This window comes from Urocampus carinirostris, chromosome 13 (genome assembly GCF_059441175.1).
Source record: "Urocampus carinirostris isolate Australia breed hairy pipefish chromosome 13, RoL_Ucar_1.0, whole genome shotgun sequence".
NCBI classification, from domain to species: domain Eukaryota; kingdom Metazoa; phylum Chordata; class Actinopteri; order Syngnathiformes; family Syngnathidae; genus Urocampus; species Urocampus carinirostris.
Window position 1 is genome coordinate 38,444,983 of NC_142361.1, and position 14,192 is coordinate 38,459,174.

Below are 14,192 nucleotides of genomic sequence, written 5' to 3' on the forward strand. Positions count from 1 at the left end.
GAAGTCATGTGAGGTTTCGCTGCAGTGTAAAGACAAGCTCCTTCATATCATCGAACAATTCGAGTCAATCTTTTCTCGCCATAAGATGGACTGTGGAGAGGCCAAAGAGTTTGTACATCGTATCCACCTTGTTGATGATAAGCCGTTCCGTCTACCCTACAGACGTATACCACCAAGTCAGTATGAAAAACTGAGGACGACTCTGAACGAGATGGAAGAGAAAGGAATTATTCAGAAGTCGACTAGCGACTATGCATCTGCGCTTGTTCTCATATGGAAGCGGAATGGAGAACTAAGGGTATGTACTGATTTCAGAAGGCTTAATGCAAGAACCATAAAGGATGCCTACCCACTACCGCATCAAGCTGATGCTTTGGCCGCACTTGGGGGAAATGCCTTTTTCTCCACAATGGATCTGACGTCAGGCTACTACAATGTCCCCTTGCACCCTGACGACAAAAAGTACACGGCATTCTCCTCACCATTCGGCCTTCACGAGTACAACCGGCTCCCTCAGGGACTTTGCAACAGCCCAGCAACATTTATGAGGATGATGATGTCAATATTTGGTGATCAGAATTTCATGAGCCTATTATGTTACCTCGACGATCTGATGGTGTTTGCCCCCACAGAGGAAGTTGCACTCCAACGCCTGCAGATGGTGTTTACTCGCCTTAAGGAACACAACCTCAAGCTCGCACCCAAAAAGTGTTTTTTCCTCAGACGGACTGTGAAATTTCTTGGGCATGTCATCAGTGAGGATGGAATTCGGACTGACCCCGAGAAAGTGAGAGCGATAAATGACGTACAAGTCACTGATCTAATGGAGTCGGATGGCAAGACGCCATGCCCTAGTAAAATCAGATCTTTTCTAGGCATGGTGATGTATTTCCAAAGCTTCATTGAAGCATGTTCTGCGAAGGCAAAACCTATGTTCAGGCTCACATCTGAATCTGGTGACAAGCATAAGCGCAAGAGAGCCCGCAAGAAAGGTCAAGTGAAGCTGACGCCTGCAGATTGGTCCGATGCATGCCAGAACGCCTTTGAAACACTGAAGCACGACCTCGTGACAGGTGTCACTCTGGCCCACCCAGATTTTGATGCGCCGTTTATTCTGGCTGTCGACGCATCCTTTGATGGGATTGGAGCAGTCCTGTCACAGCTGCCACCTGGTGGAAAAGTAGCCAGACCAGTCGCCTTTGCAAGTAAGACGCTCTCTCGCTCCCAGCTCAACTACCCTGCACACAGGCTCGAATTTCTTGCCTTGAAATGGGCGGTATGTGATAAATTCAGCCATTGGTTGAAAGGAAGACACTTTACCACGTGGACCGACAATAACCCACTTACATACATTTTGACCAAACCAAGACTTGATGCGTGTGAACAGCGGTGGGTAGCGAAGCTAGCTGCATACAATTTTGACCTGAAGTACATTCCCGGCCCAAAGAACATCGTAGCCGACGCGCTGAGCCGTGAGCCATTTGTACGGTCATGTGTGGGTCATCGCCTTGTTACCGAGCCCTATACTTCGCTCTTGGACCAAGTCAACAGGGTGAACAACAGTACTGTGCAAGAGGTGTTCAGAGTATCCAACAATTGTCACGCTGTTGTAGACGAGAGTGCTGGGACATCAGACGAGTCAGTAAAAAGGGCAATTCCATCAGGCTCCAATGGTTCTGTGACATCAGAAGAGGTTGCTGCTGTCTTCAGTGCTCAGTCCACTGGTGGCGTGGGTCAAGTGATGGGAACAGACGCCAACTTCAATCTTCTGCAGAAGGGAGATCAGTCAACGGCACTCCCACAGAGTCAGCTTGTTGGTTTACAAGAACAGGACAACACAATAAGCAGGACCATGTACTTTGTGCATAGACACAAGAGACCTACCAGGCGTGAGAGAGCTGTCGAGTCGCCTAGTGTGATGAAACTACTGAAGCATTGGAGCAGACTCACCATACAGAATGGCATGCTCTACAAAATAAGGAAAGATCCTCACATGGCCAAGAAAATCTTCCAGTTTGTGGTGCCTGATTCATTGAAACAGAAAGTCCTTCAAGGTTTACATGACTCAGCAGGTCACCAAGGCCAGAACCGTACTTTGTCTCTGGTGAGGCAACGATTCTTCTGGAATGGCATGGAACGTGATGTTGTGAATTATGTCAAATCCTGTCAGCGCTGTGTAGTAGGGAAAACACCGGAACCACACAACCGTGCACCACTCAAGAACATAGTCACCTCTGAGCCTATGGAGTTGGTCTGTATAGACTTTTGGACTGCTGAGCAAGAGAACAAGTCTGTAGATGTCCTGGTCGTAACTGGTCATTTCTCCAAGATGGCGCACGCCTTCCCTTGCAGAAATCAAACCGCCAAACAAGTTGCTCGCCGTCTGTGGCAGGATTTCTTCCTTGTCTATGGTTTCCCACGGCGTATCCACTCTGATCAGGGAGCTAATTTTGAGAGCAAACTGATCAAAGAGCTTCTAGAGATGGCAGGGGTGCAGAAATCCCATACCACTCCGTACCACCCCATGGGAAATGGCATCGCAGAACGATTCAACCGAACATTGGGAGATATGATCAGAACCCTTCCCCCTCAGCCCAAAGCAAAGTGGCCACAAATGCTGCAGCAGCTCACATTCTGCTATAACTGCACAGAGCATGAGACAACAGGGTTTGCACCGTTTTACCTAGTGTTTGGTAGGATCCCTCGTCTCCCTGTCGATGTCATGTTTCAACATGCTAATACCAATGATGCTGTTGTCAGCTACTCTGACTTTGTACGCCATCTGAAGAAAGATCTACATGAAGCTGCTCAAATTGTACAGAGGAATACTCTCAGAGAACAGACTCGTCATGCCAAGCTGTACAACCGTAGCGCCAAAGGATCACCTCTCGTCGTGGGAGACCGGGTGTTGATCGCCAACAGAGGTGTCCCGGGGAAACGCAAAGTTGCAGATAAGTGGGAGTCAACCCCGTATGAAGTCATATCAGTCAAGCCTGATCTCAATGTCTACAGAGTCAAGGATTGTCTGACGGGCAAAGAGAAGGTAGTTCACAGGAATTTGCTGCTCTCTGTTAGCTTCTTGCCCTGTGAGGATGATCTGGCCAGCGAATCTGAACACTCAGAGTCTGACGCTGCTATGCATGGAAGCAGACATGGGGACTTGAGACTTAGTGACTTGGACTCGAGTCGACTCGAGTCGCTGTTTTTATGACTTGTGACTTGACTTGGACTTGGCAATCTAAGACTCGGGACTTGACTTGTGACTTGACTTGCCCAAGAAAAAAATACTTGGGACTTACTTGGGACTTGAAGGTGAAGACTTGAGACTTACTTGAGACTTGCACATGTGTGACTTGGTCCCATGTCTGCATGGAAGTGATGTATGCCCTGATTTACCTGACGCGGTTGAAGACAGTGATGTCCGTACAGTAAACTGGGTGATACAGGCAGGTGAAGAGCAAGTTCATCCAGAGGTAGAGGATAACTCACTAGACAGCAGATCTGATGCCCAGTCCGACTCTCGCAGTGTTGATACATCCAGCCGAGGAAGTCAGCACATCCCCGAACAAGATGTTGACCATACTTCAAGTGACAATACGGAAAGCCCATCACAGTGCTCTGAAAACATGATCCCTTTGGGTATGGGTCTCCCAGACGAGACCCCATTGAACACTGACCATCTGGACGCAGACTCCCCTGATACTGACTGTTTAGACTTGACTGCCCCAGACCTTCAAGCTCAGGTTATTTGTGCTCAACCTAACCGTTATGGTCTTAGGGTCCGCCAGTCCATCAGGCCTCCTAGTCGTCTTATTTGTCAGATGAATGACCATGTGGTAGGTGACAATCATCTGTCCGCAATATCTGCAAGTTCCTAGTTTAAGTTCAGTAGAGATGCACTTTCAGTTTGAGTAACAAAGCTTGAGTAAGAAACAAGAATTGTGCCTATGTGAGCACTTACAACTACAGGAACAATGTTTGATATTTCAGAGATGTAACAGGCATCTTTGAGTCTGTGCTTAGTTAGGAGTTTGATCGCCTCCTTTCTTTTCACACTCCTTTTTGGGAGAGTTTTAGAACTGACATGCACTTCAGTTTGTTCCTTGTAATACTGTACCAGTTTTCGTGTCCTCTTTTTCATCAGTATTTGCCTTTTTGGCATGTGATTTTTTTTCTGTTTAGTGTAGCACTCCCATATTTAGCAGAATTTCAGGGGGGTGTATGTAACGGGTGTAATAATAACTTTTATTTTATTGAAATTCCTGCTAAAATATGTGTATAGTTTTTGGTAAATGTCCTGCAATGCTGAGTCCAACAGTGCCATCTGCTGGTATGGGGTGGGGTTTGGTTTTGGCTTCTAACATGTGACCAGGAGGCGGGGTTTTGTCAGTTTAACCAGAGTACTACAAAGGTAAGACATATCTTTTGGTGCTCCACAAAATAAGTTAATTTTAAACTTTATAACCCCAGCTGACAAATCTCTCACCATGCATAGTAATGTGATTGATATTGTCAAGCTGTTTAGGTTTATTTTCGTTTTGTTTCTGTTTTACTAAATCTTAATTCCCCTTGTAGAGATCAAAGAGATCAGACCCAGCAGAAAAAGCTAATGTTGTGACTCATCCATTTGCAGGTAAATTGTACCCATTTTTATACTCATTATTGTTTTTATTCCTATTTTTCATATACATTAAAAAAAAAGGATGATGTTGGTTAAAATTCAGAGTAAAGAAAAACATGTTGAATTCATTGTAAACGTTAAAAATCCACTATACGATCTCTTGTTAAAAGTATCTTGTTAAAATGCAAAGATTTATAAATGTATTGTGATATTCTAAAATGTATTTTCTGTAAAGTGAAAAGACAGCTCTTTGATATGCTTTGTGGTCAGTTTAACCAGAGTACTACAAAGAGATCAAAGAGATCAGACCCAGCAGAAAAAGCTAATGTTGTGACTCATCCATTTGCAGAACTGTAATAATAAAAACCTCATCATCCAGTCCAGCGTGAATGTGGATCTTTGGTGGGACACGTATAGCGCGGTTACATCAACATAGCAAGTGTACCCGGTTTGGCCCCGTCCCTTTTCACGCCTGAAGGCGTACATGCCCAAGGTTCCGTCCTGCCAGTTTATGTCACCTTGCCCTTTGCCGTTAGCTCTTGTCCTCCCTCCGGGAACGGTGCATTCGCAATGTTCGCAGCAAGGCTTTAGGGCTAGGACCTTAGTTTGGCCTTTTGGCTGAGAGTAAATGTCCCAGCTCCTAGGCTTTGTAGCGTATTATGAACTGACTGATAACGGATAATGGATAATGAATAACGAAGATAGAACAATAACCCTTAAAAACCCCCCTTGAGGAGGATTGTTTATACTAATTCGTCCGCCGAGACCTTCGCGAGATGCCGAGATGTCTTTCTACATTTCTTTCTAAATGTACCAGTATACGGCACCAACTATTAGACAAACTAATTTTTAGGTTGAATAAAATCTCGGATTCTAGTGTTCCTCATCTGGAAATCTTTTCGGTAAGAAAATATGTGGTTAAAAAAAGTTATCATTATCACAAGATACCGTTTCATAGAACTCGCCCGATTAAACAAAAACAAGTTTGGTGTTGGCAGTGCTTTTTTGTTTTTTTGCATTATATTGAATTAATTTGTCTTAATTGTCATTGATATCAACCAGGGTTGGGTAGGGTTACTTTAACTTGATTACTTTCAATGACTTTTAGATCACTCCAATACCAAATATGCTAATCAAAGACAAAAGAAACTAAATATAAATAAAATGATCTGCATTTATATAAGGCTTTTCAAGTCAATGACTTCCCAAAGCGCTTTACAATGTGCGCCACATTTCCCAATAGCGGCCTTGCAGCCATGTAAGGCGCTAACCTGCTTATTGGGGGTATTAGGGGTTCAGTGTCTTACCCAAGGACACTTCGACATGTAACACGGACGAGCCGGGATTCGAACTGGGATCCCTTGATCCCAAGACGAGCGCTCTACCTCCTGAGCTACTGCCGCCCCCAAAATGACAAATTACAACACGTGGTAAGCTTTCTCTCCTGGCTTTGATCTCCGGCAAAACTAAGATAAAATTGCGACAGAAACTAAATGAAAATAAATCCAAACAGCTTGCCAACATCATTTTTGCCATCCCATGTATTCTGTTACTCCCCAAGCCTGCACAAAATTGAGTCATTTTATCCATATTTAGTTTCTTTTGTCTTTCATTAGCATATTTGGTATTGGAGTCATCCAAAAGTCATTGAAAGTAATCCAGTAAAAGTAACCCTACCCAACCCTGATATCAAGGTTGTGAAACATTGTATACAATATATTTAGACACAGCACACCAGGGTAAACATGTAATAAAGACTTAAGATAAGGTTTTATAGATCAGGGGATGGTGAAAAAATGGTAGTTTGCAATAGTTGGTGATCTGTGCAGCCCTTTGAGACTCTTTGTGATTAAGGGCTATACATACCAACATGACTTGACCTGACATTGAGCTTCATCCATATACCTTTACTACATGGTAGTCAAACTCATTTTCACAGAGCCACCTCAGCACAATGGCTGTCCTCGAAGGGCCATAAAGTACTTTATAAATGTGACCAAATGTAATGGGTATGTAAACTAAATGCATCTACTCCTTCATGTAAAGTCATTCTGAATTTACTGTTAAAGTCAAACAAGCAAACATTAGTTGTAAAAGGTCTCGCAAACCCTAGTTATAATTATCAGTGTTTATTTGACCTGTGAAAAGTGATGGGTCCCGGGGACTCGCATGCTCAAAAATCTATGGGTCCCCAAAATTTAGTGTTAGTGCTAGAATAAAGTATCTATCTATCTAAAGTATCTATCTAGAGGTTGAAATTGTAAATCGGCGACAAATATATAGTATAAATCTATATATTCATTCAGTTTTAATCATCACAGTTTATTGGTAATACAAATCGGTTATCACTTCAGATTTTTCAGTTCACAAAATATTGTACATTAGACAAACTAATATTGCCGAAATATTAGTCTATATATTCATGCAGTTTTAATCACTTCAGATTTTTCAGTTCATATATTCTTCGTGGTTTGCTGTCCCGCCACAGTTGTAATGCCTTCTCGAGATCCAATTGTTTGGTAAGAAGCACATTCATAAGCTGGTGTGTTGCGATATTGAGGCGGTTTCGCTTTTTTGTGAGGATGCTGTTTTGGATGCTGAAAAGCCTCTCACAACCCGCAGTATGTACGGCTGATGTCATTGCAAGCTGCGCCAACAAAATGAGATTTGGAAAATCCTCCTTGTGGAAATAGATGATACTGCTCCACAAACTTCTCATATTATCCCGGCTATAATTCCGTGCCAACGCCACCTCTTTCAGCAGACCCCATTCTCTTTGCGCAGCGCAGATTGATATTCTCGCCTCTGATGTTGTTGAATGCTCAGTGTAATCATCCTCCATCCACTCAACAGTTTTTGATTTTCCATAGTGCTCACACAGCATCTCTATCTCTTCGTTTCCATATTCTCTTCTTTCCTCTGCTGTCAGGAAGCTAAGGGGTCGCATGCCGAGAACAGAAAATGAGAAGAGAAGATCTCCTTCAGGAAATCTGTCATTCATATGGTCAATCAAGTTGTCGACGAAGGCAGCAGTGACTGTGGCTAAATTGAATCCTGGGGAATATGAAACCTTATGAATGTCTTTGTAGGTTCCATTAGCAAGGTCTTTTCTCAGCTGCACGAAATGAGGAGTGTCTAAACCTTTAACAGCTTCCAATTCTGCAATGCAATGGGCTTTCTTCACATTGACCAGTCCTAGGTCCACATTCTCAGTTTGAAAAAATTGGGAGAGTATCATCACTGGTGCCATGACATCTAACATCATGTAGGTAATTGATATGAAGTTGTTGTTTGACAGTTTCTTGTACAGACCAACACTTTTGGGGTCCTTGCTGGCCTCAGAGCTGGCATCCCGGAAATAGACCAAGAGTGACTCCAGACATTTGTAGATTGTGCTGAGTGCATTGTAGCAGGACAGCCATCTCACAGCATGGATCTCCTTGATCTTCAGTTGTTTTTCATCCAAGATCATCTGTACATCATGTAGAGATTTTCCTCTTTTGCTGCTGCCGCTAAAGTAATAAAAAAGACTTGCCAGTATTTCCTGGTGCTGTACAAGAGCTGGAATATTTTCAGCCACCTGGGATGTACACAATGCCAATCGATGAGCGATGCAGTGCACGTTCGTCATGTGAGGATTCTGGTGCCGTAATAACGCTGCTACTCCCTTTTTGCCGGTCATAACAGATGCGCCATCACTGCCCAATGACATGACTTTCTTCATTGGAATGCCTCGTTTTTCCATTTCTGCAGTGATCGTTTTTGCAATACCTGCACCGGTTGCATCGTTGCACTCCACATTAGTGAGGTAGCGTGTTGAAGGCTCCATAGTCTCAGGATTGATGATTTGTGTGTAGAGCACGAGACGTTTTACATTCGCGGAGTCTGTGCTTTCATCGGCCATAACGGTTACAACTGGTGACTTTTTCATTTCTTCTTCCGTATTATTTTCAGCACTTTTTGATAAACTTTCCAAGAGTTCGTGAATTGCGAAATAAGAATCATAGTTGATGGCACTATTGCTCAGAATTTTCAAAGTGTCCACACCAAGGTCGTGCATTAGATTTATGAGGCTTTTAAATTTATGAAATGGAACATCTTCCTCTGTCATCCACTTAACTATTTTTAGCAGTGAAAGCATGGCCAAGTCTTCTTTTTGATGTCGTATCTGTTCATACTTGCCTCCCTCTTCCTGCAGCAAGGGAATTTCCATAGCTAATTTGTGATTTTCATTGTCGTTGTGCCGATCCAAATTGCTTTTCTGAAAGTTCGTATTCCGAAATGATTTATGCAATCCAGTTTTTTTGTCACGCTGGGTGCACGCGTCACAGAACATGTACCCTCCATTATCATCCTCCTCATAGCGTAACCAGGAATAGAATTGAGTCCATTTTGGCAGAAAAGTCCTCTTCTTGCTAGGAGTTTTCTTTTGTTTATTTTCTTTCGTCGAATCGTTCGCTTCAAAACACGTCTTTTCCTTGCCTTCGCGGTCTTCAGAAGAATTTCTCCGCCGTTTTTTCGCGCCGGAATTATTGCCGTTGTTACCACTTTCTGTGTTATGTTTCGATTTATTACCGATACTGAAGAAATTGCCATGTTTTTGTTGATTTGCACCTAATACTAACTGTTTTTTCGGAGCCATACTTCCTTTCACTCGACAACCACCAACACAATGACGTCATCTAAAAGCAACGAGATCTCGTTTGCCGAGATCTGCGCGAGACCATAACAACAATGGCGGATCTACCTGCCGAAAAGTTTGGAGTGCGGTAAATCTTTGTTTAAAAAAAGTCATCGGGTGATAATGACAATTTGGTGTCAAAAACATTGCGTCCCGGGGACGCACGTTGATTTGACACGATGCAAAAATGATGCGTCTAGGACGCAGGGACGCCGGCAAACCAGGACACTGGTTATAGCACAGGTGTTAAACAGGCGGCCCGCGGGCCAAATCAGGCCCGCTAAGGGATTGAATCCAGCCCGCAAGACAACACTCAGAGGTTGAAATATGTCAACTCGATGTTGCCAAAGCCAGGTTCCTCTCACAAAGACACTGTACTTGTATTTCTCTCACTCTCTCTGTTTTCCACCCCTTTTCTCCCACTCTCTGTGTCTCTATCTCTCTCTTCCTTTGTTGCTCTTTGTTTCTTTCTCTCTCTGTGTCTTTTTAACTTATTTTGCACTAACTTCCCTTTTTCCTTTTCTCTTTCTCTTTTCCTACCCTTCGCCCTTTCTTTTCTCATTTCTCTCCTTCTGTCTTTCAATTTCTCTTTGGATTTTTTTCTTCCTCTCCCTTTCTTTTCCCCCTCTCACAACTTTTTATTTTTTGTTTCTCATGCTCTCTCTCTCTTTTTCTTTCTTTGTCCCACCCTCTCTCCCTTTCCCTCTCTCTTTCTCTTATTTCTTTATCTCTTTTTCTTTCTCTTTAATCTACTAGTCCGGCCTCCGACAGAATGTTTGTTCTATCGCGTGGCCCCTGAGTTAAAATGAGTTTGACACCCCTGGGTTATAGGGTCACTAAATGTGAGAGATATATATGATATGTAACAAATTGAAGTCGATTTTAATAGATATACAAACACTGTAATATTATTACCGCTACTGTGCAAGAAGCCTCACTCTCGTGGATGTGAATTTGAGACAGGACACTTAGAGCAGAGGTGTGGTTAAAATAAATCTTCATTTCAACTCAATGGGGAATCTACATTTTGCCTCATCAAAATTGAATACAGTGATACCGCTACTGTTCGTGCTACTAGAAGTTTGAGATGCAATGTTTTCTGGGAAACATTTTGCACATCATACAGGAGCAAATCCTAGTTATGAGAAGTTATTTTATGATCTTATGACTATATGTTTATGTTCAATTACTATTTGTACGTGTTTTTGTGATCAGGAAGACGTGTTTTATTGCTATTTTGGGTTTATTTGGATGCTTTTGGGAGGCCGGGAACGAATTAATTGGTTTTCAGTTATTTCGTATTGGCAGATTTGCTCAAGCTACGAGCAATTCTAGAAATAAACACGATCTGGGAACAAATCAATAACATATGAAGTACTATCATTGCATAGAAAATTAACAAAATAATCTTGGACATTTTTATGATCATTTTTTTCCTCAATTCCACTCATAGATATCGGAATGGAATACAAGCGTGTAGTCGTTGCTGCGACGTAACACACTGTCATAGCCGACGAGCATTGTGGGAAATGTAGTTCTTGATCAAAGCACTCTTTTTACCTGTTATTTTTTTAGAATCTCAGACATTTGAAGCTTTTTGCAGGCCAAATCCCATGAATTTGACTCGTGAGCTTTACTATGTCCTGAACCCAGTTGGGTAGGGTTACTTTAACTTGATTCCTTTCAATGACTTTTGGATTACTCCAATACCAAATTTGCTAACAAAAGACAAAATAAACTAGATATGAATAAAATGACTCAATTTTGTGCCTGCTTGGGGAGTAACGGAATACATGGAACGGCAAAAATGATGTTGGCAAGCTATTTGGATTTATTTTCATTTTGTTTCTGTCGCATGTTGTTAGTTTTGCCGGGGATCAAAGTCAGGAGAGACAGCTCACCACGTGTTGTGAGTCATCATTTTATTCATATTTAGTTTCTTTTGTCTTTTATTAGCATATTTGGTATTGGAGTCACCCAAAAGTCATTAAAAGTAATCCAGTTAAAGTAACTCTACCCAACCCTCTCCTGAACAATCATCGAGCCTTCACTATTAAAACCAATATTACGAAGTCACCACTGAAATTGGGGTTGGCGCTATTGAGCCAAACGTGAGATGAACACGACTTTCATTTGGACCGAACAAAGAAAACGAAGAAGAAAAGGGAACACAAATAAGACGACACACCGCAGGACTACTTATCTAAAACTGTTTTTGAACTCCATTATTTTCTATTTTATCTTTCCAACTTTTTAAGTCCGTTAGAATTATATATTTTCGAGTAAAGCTGTACTGTTTTACTTTGTCTCTTGGCCAAGTCGCATTTATTATTTATTAATATCTTAAAGGACTGCACAGGCTTACAATTTAGTGTTAGCTGAGCTTGTTTGCATAACAGTGAACGCCATGAGCCGTGGACGAATGCCCAGGCCACGTGGACCGACACCTCCGCATTTTTGTCCGTCCCCAGGAGTTTGGGGCCCGCGTCCGCCTGGTGTTTGGGGCCCGCGTCCGCCTGGTGTTTGGGGTCCCCCGCTGGCCGGGGGTTGGGGTTCGCCATATGACGAATGGGGTCCATCTCCAGAAGGCTGGGAGGGGGTGCCCACATGTGTAAGTGTTCTAGCATCCATCATCATCTGCACCGCTTATCCTCAGTAGGGTCGCGGGGGTGCTGGAGCCCATCCCAGCTATCTTCGGGCAGGGGGCACCCTGAACTGGCTGCCTGCCAGTCGCAGGCGGGGTTGGGTAAAGTTACTTTAACTGGATTACTTTCAATGACTTTTGGATTACTCCAATACCAAATATGCCAATGAAAGACAAAATACGCTAAATATGAGTAAAATGACTAAATTTTGTGCAGGCTTGGGGAGTAACGGAATACACGGAACGGCAAAAATGATGTTGGCAATCTGTTTAGATTTATTTTCATTTTGTTTCTGTGGCATTTAATGTTAGTTTTGCCGGAGATCGAAGCCAGGAGAGAAAGCTTACCATGTGTTGAGTCATTTTTTTTCTTTTGTCTTCTATTAGCATATTTGGTATTGGAGTAATCCAAAAGTAATTGAAAGTAATCAAGGTAAAGTAACCCTACCCAACCCTGGTCGCTGGGCACACAGGAGCAGACAACTGCTTGCTCATTCACACCTAGGGGCTATTTGGACCCGCCAATTAACCTGAAATGCATGTTTCTTTGGAATGTGGAAGGAAACTCACGCAAGCACGGGGAGAACATGCAAACTCCACACAGGAGGTTTGATTTCATGACCTCAGAACTGTACCGCACACGCGCTAACCACTGTGCCGCCGTTCTAGCATACCGGTCTAATTCGATGTACAGTGGAACCTCGGTTCTCAACCAAAATCCGTTCCAGAACCCTGTTGGAAAAGCGATTTGTTCGAACGCCGAAATCATTTTTCCCATTATAAGTAATGTAAAGCGTTTTAATCCGTTCCAACACCCTGAATGTTTACCTTTGTTTACCTTTAAGACCCAAATAAACATAAATGTAACCCAAGCTAATCGTGCGTTCGCATTAGCGAAATCTTCCGTACGAAAGATTAAGCTAACATGAACGTGTAAAAATAACAAAAAGAATAAAGAAAATAATTATGAATAGGATTTTTTTACCTTTGTGGTGGTCAGCAGACGGTGCAGGTGGACGGTGGAGAGAAATGGAGGAGGAAGGAAAATTATTGTTTGGAAGGAGAGTCCCCTTCCATAAAAACTTTGGGGAGCTCTACTGTCTGAGGGGTGCTCACACGTGCAAATCTGCTACGGATGACTTGGTTACAGTTTGTTCTTTTCTCTTAAATTATCTATCCAATGACACTTGCTTCTGCCTTCTTTTTAGCACTTTTCGGAAGTGGTTCATGACGGTGTCGTTAAAGTCATTGTTGACCCCAGCTTCATCGGGGTGGTGGAGTTCGACGAAATTCCGTAACTCGGCCCATTTGCTACACATTTGTTTCATCTCGGACGTCCCCTAGTGTAGTGGATGTGCAATTGCACCTGAGAAAATTAAAAGGAGTGAAAAAAATGTGTGAAAAATCCACCCCTAGACAGTACTACTGCACTAGTTAGCCATAGCTGTATCGCGGAATACTTAACGTGGTTTTGCGTACGCACTCACGCATCGTACCGGCGTTCGAACTACGATTTTCTTCAAACTACGGAGCAAGAATTTCTCGAATTTTTTGTTCGGGCTCCGATTTGTTCGAACTGTGAGTCGTTCGAAAACTGAGATTCCACTGTATCTAGATTTTCTCTTATCTCAAACAAATGCTCAAAAGAAATGACTGAAAACCCATTATTTCGTTTCCGACTTCACCAAATCATCCAAGTTTAACCCTAATTGCTTTTTAACACAACTTTCTGATCACTTTAATCACATTCAAACACAAAGTTACAGTAATAAGTTGATTATGATTTTCATCAATGAAATGAAATGCTAGTTTATTATGAGCACTTAGCGTAAAGCAGGGGTTGGCAACCTTTGACACGCATGCCACTATTTGCACGCAAGCTTACGGCAAAATGATAATGATTTATTATTATTTTTACAAAGTGCATTTACCTGAAATTTAGACATTTTCAGTTGCGCACCGTGTTATTTAGAAGCTTTACTTGAAAAAGCGCTATATAAATTCAGACCGTTTACGGTAGCGCCCCTCCGTGTGTCAGTGCGTGTTTGCGCGGGACCTCGCAGAGGAGAGATCCATGTTTTAAACCAGCCAACGAAACACACATGCGCGATAAATGAACGAATCGTGACGGCTCCTCGAGCGAAAACTTCGCGTTCTTTTCAGCCAGCGTGGACAGATAGATGAGGCTTTGTGCAAAAATTGACCGTACTGTTTTGTGCATTATGCCCCGAGAGCGATGTACCTCA

The 14,192-nt window shown here is 42.7% G+C and overlaps 3 protein-coding genes across 4 annotated transcripts in view; 2 read left to right on the forward strand and 1 right to left on the reverse strand.

Moving 5' to 3' along the window:
- Nucleotides 1–11,325, forward strand: part of shld2 (shieldin complex subunit 2) — a 132,366-nt gene extending 121,041 nt beyond the window's left edge. The window contains exon 20 of one of the 2 annotated variants that reach the window (XR_015852451.1): nucleotides 11,259–11,325. The gene's annotated coding sequence lies outside the window, so the exon portion shown is untranslated. The remainder of the gene's footprint in view (nucleotides 1–11,258) is intronic. The other variant, XR_015852449.1, reaches the window with a different exon arrangement.
- Nucleotides 6,971–9,279, reverse strand: LOC148354499 (zinc finger protein 862-like). The gene has a single exon (XM_088351354.1). The coding sequence runs from the start codon at nucleotides 9,261–9,263 to the stop codon at nucleotides 7,056–7,058; it is 2,208 nt and encodes a 735-aa protein (XP_088207480.1). The 5' UTR covers nucleotides 9,264–9,279; the 3' UTR covers nucleotides 6,971–7,055.
- Nucleotides 11,326–11,473: 148 nt separating the features above from the next.
- LOC148354500 (uncharacterized) overlaps nucleotides 11,474–14,192 on the forward strand; it is a 45,333-nt gene continuing 42,614 nt past the window's right edge. Inside the window, exon 1 of the mRNA XM_088350882.1 lies at nucleotides 11,474–11,913. Within this exon, the coding sequence (XP_088207008.1) occupies nucleotides 11,710–11,913 (204 nt within the window). The 5' untranslated portion in view covers nucleotides 11,474–11,709. The remainder of the gene's footprint in view (nucleotides 11,914–14,192) is intronic.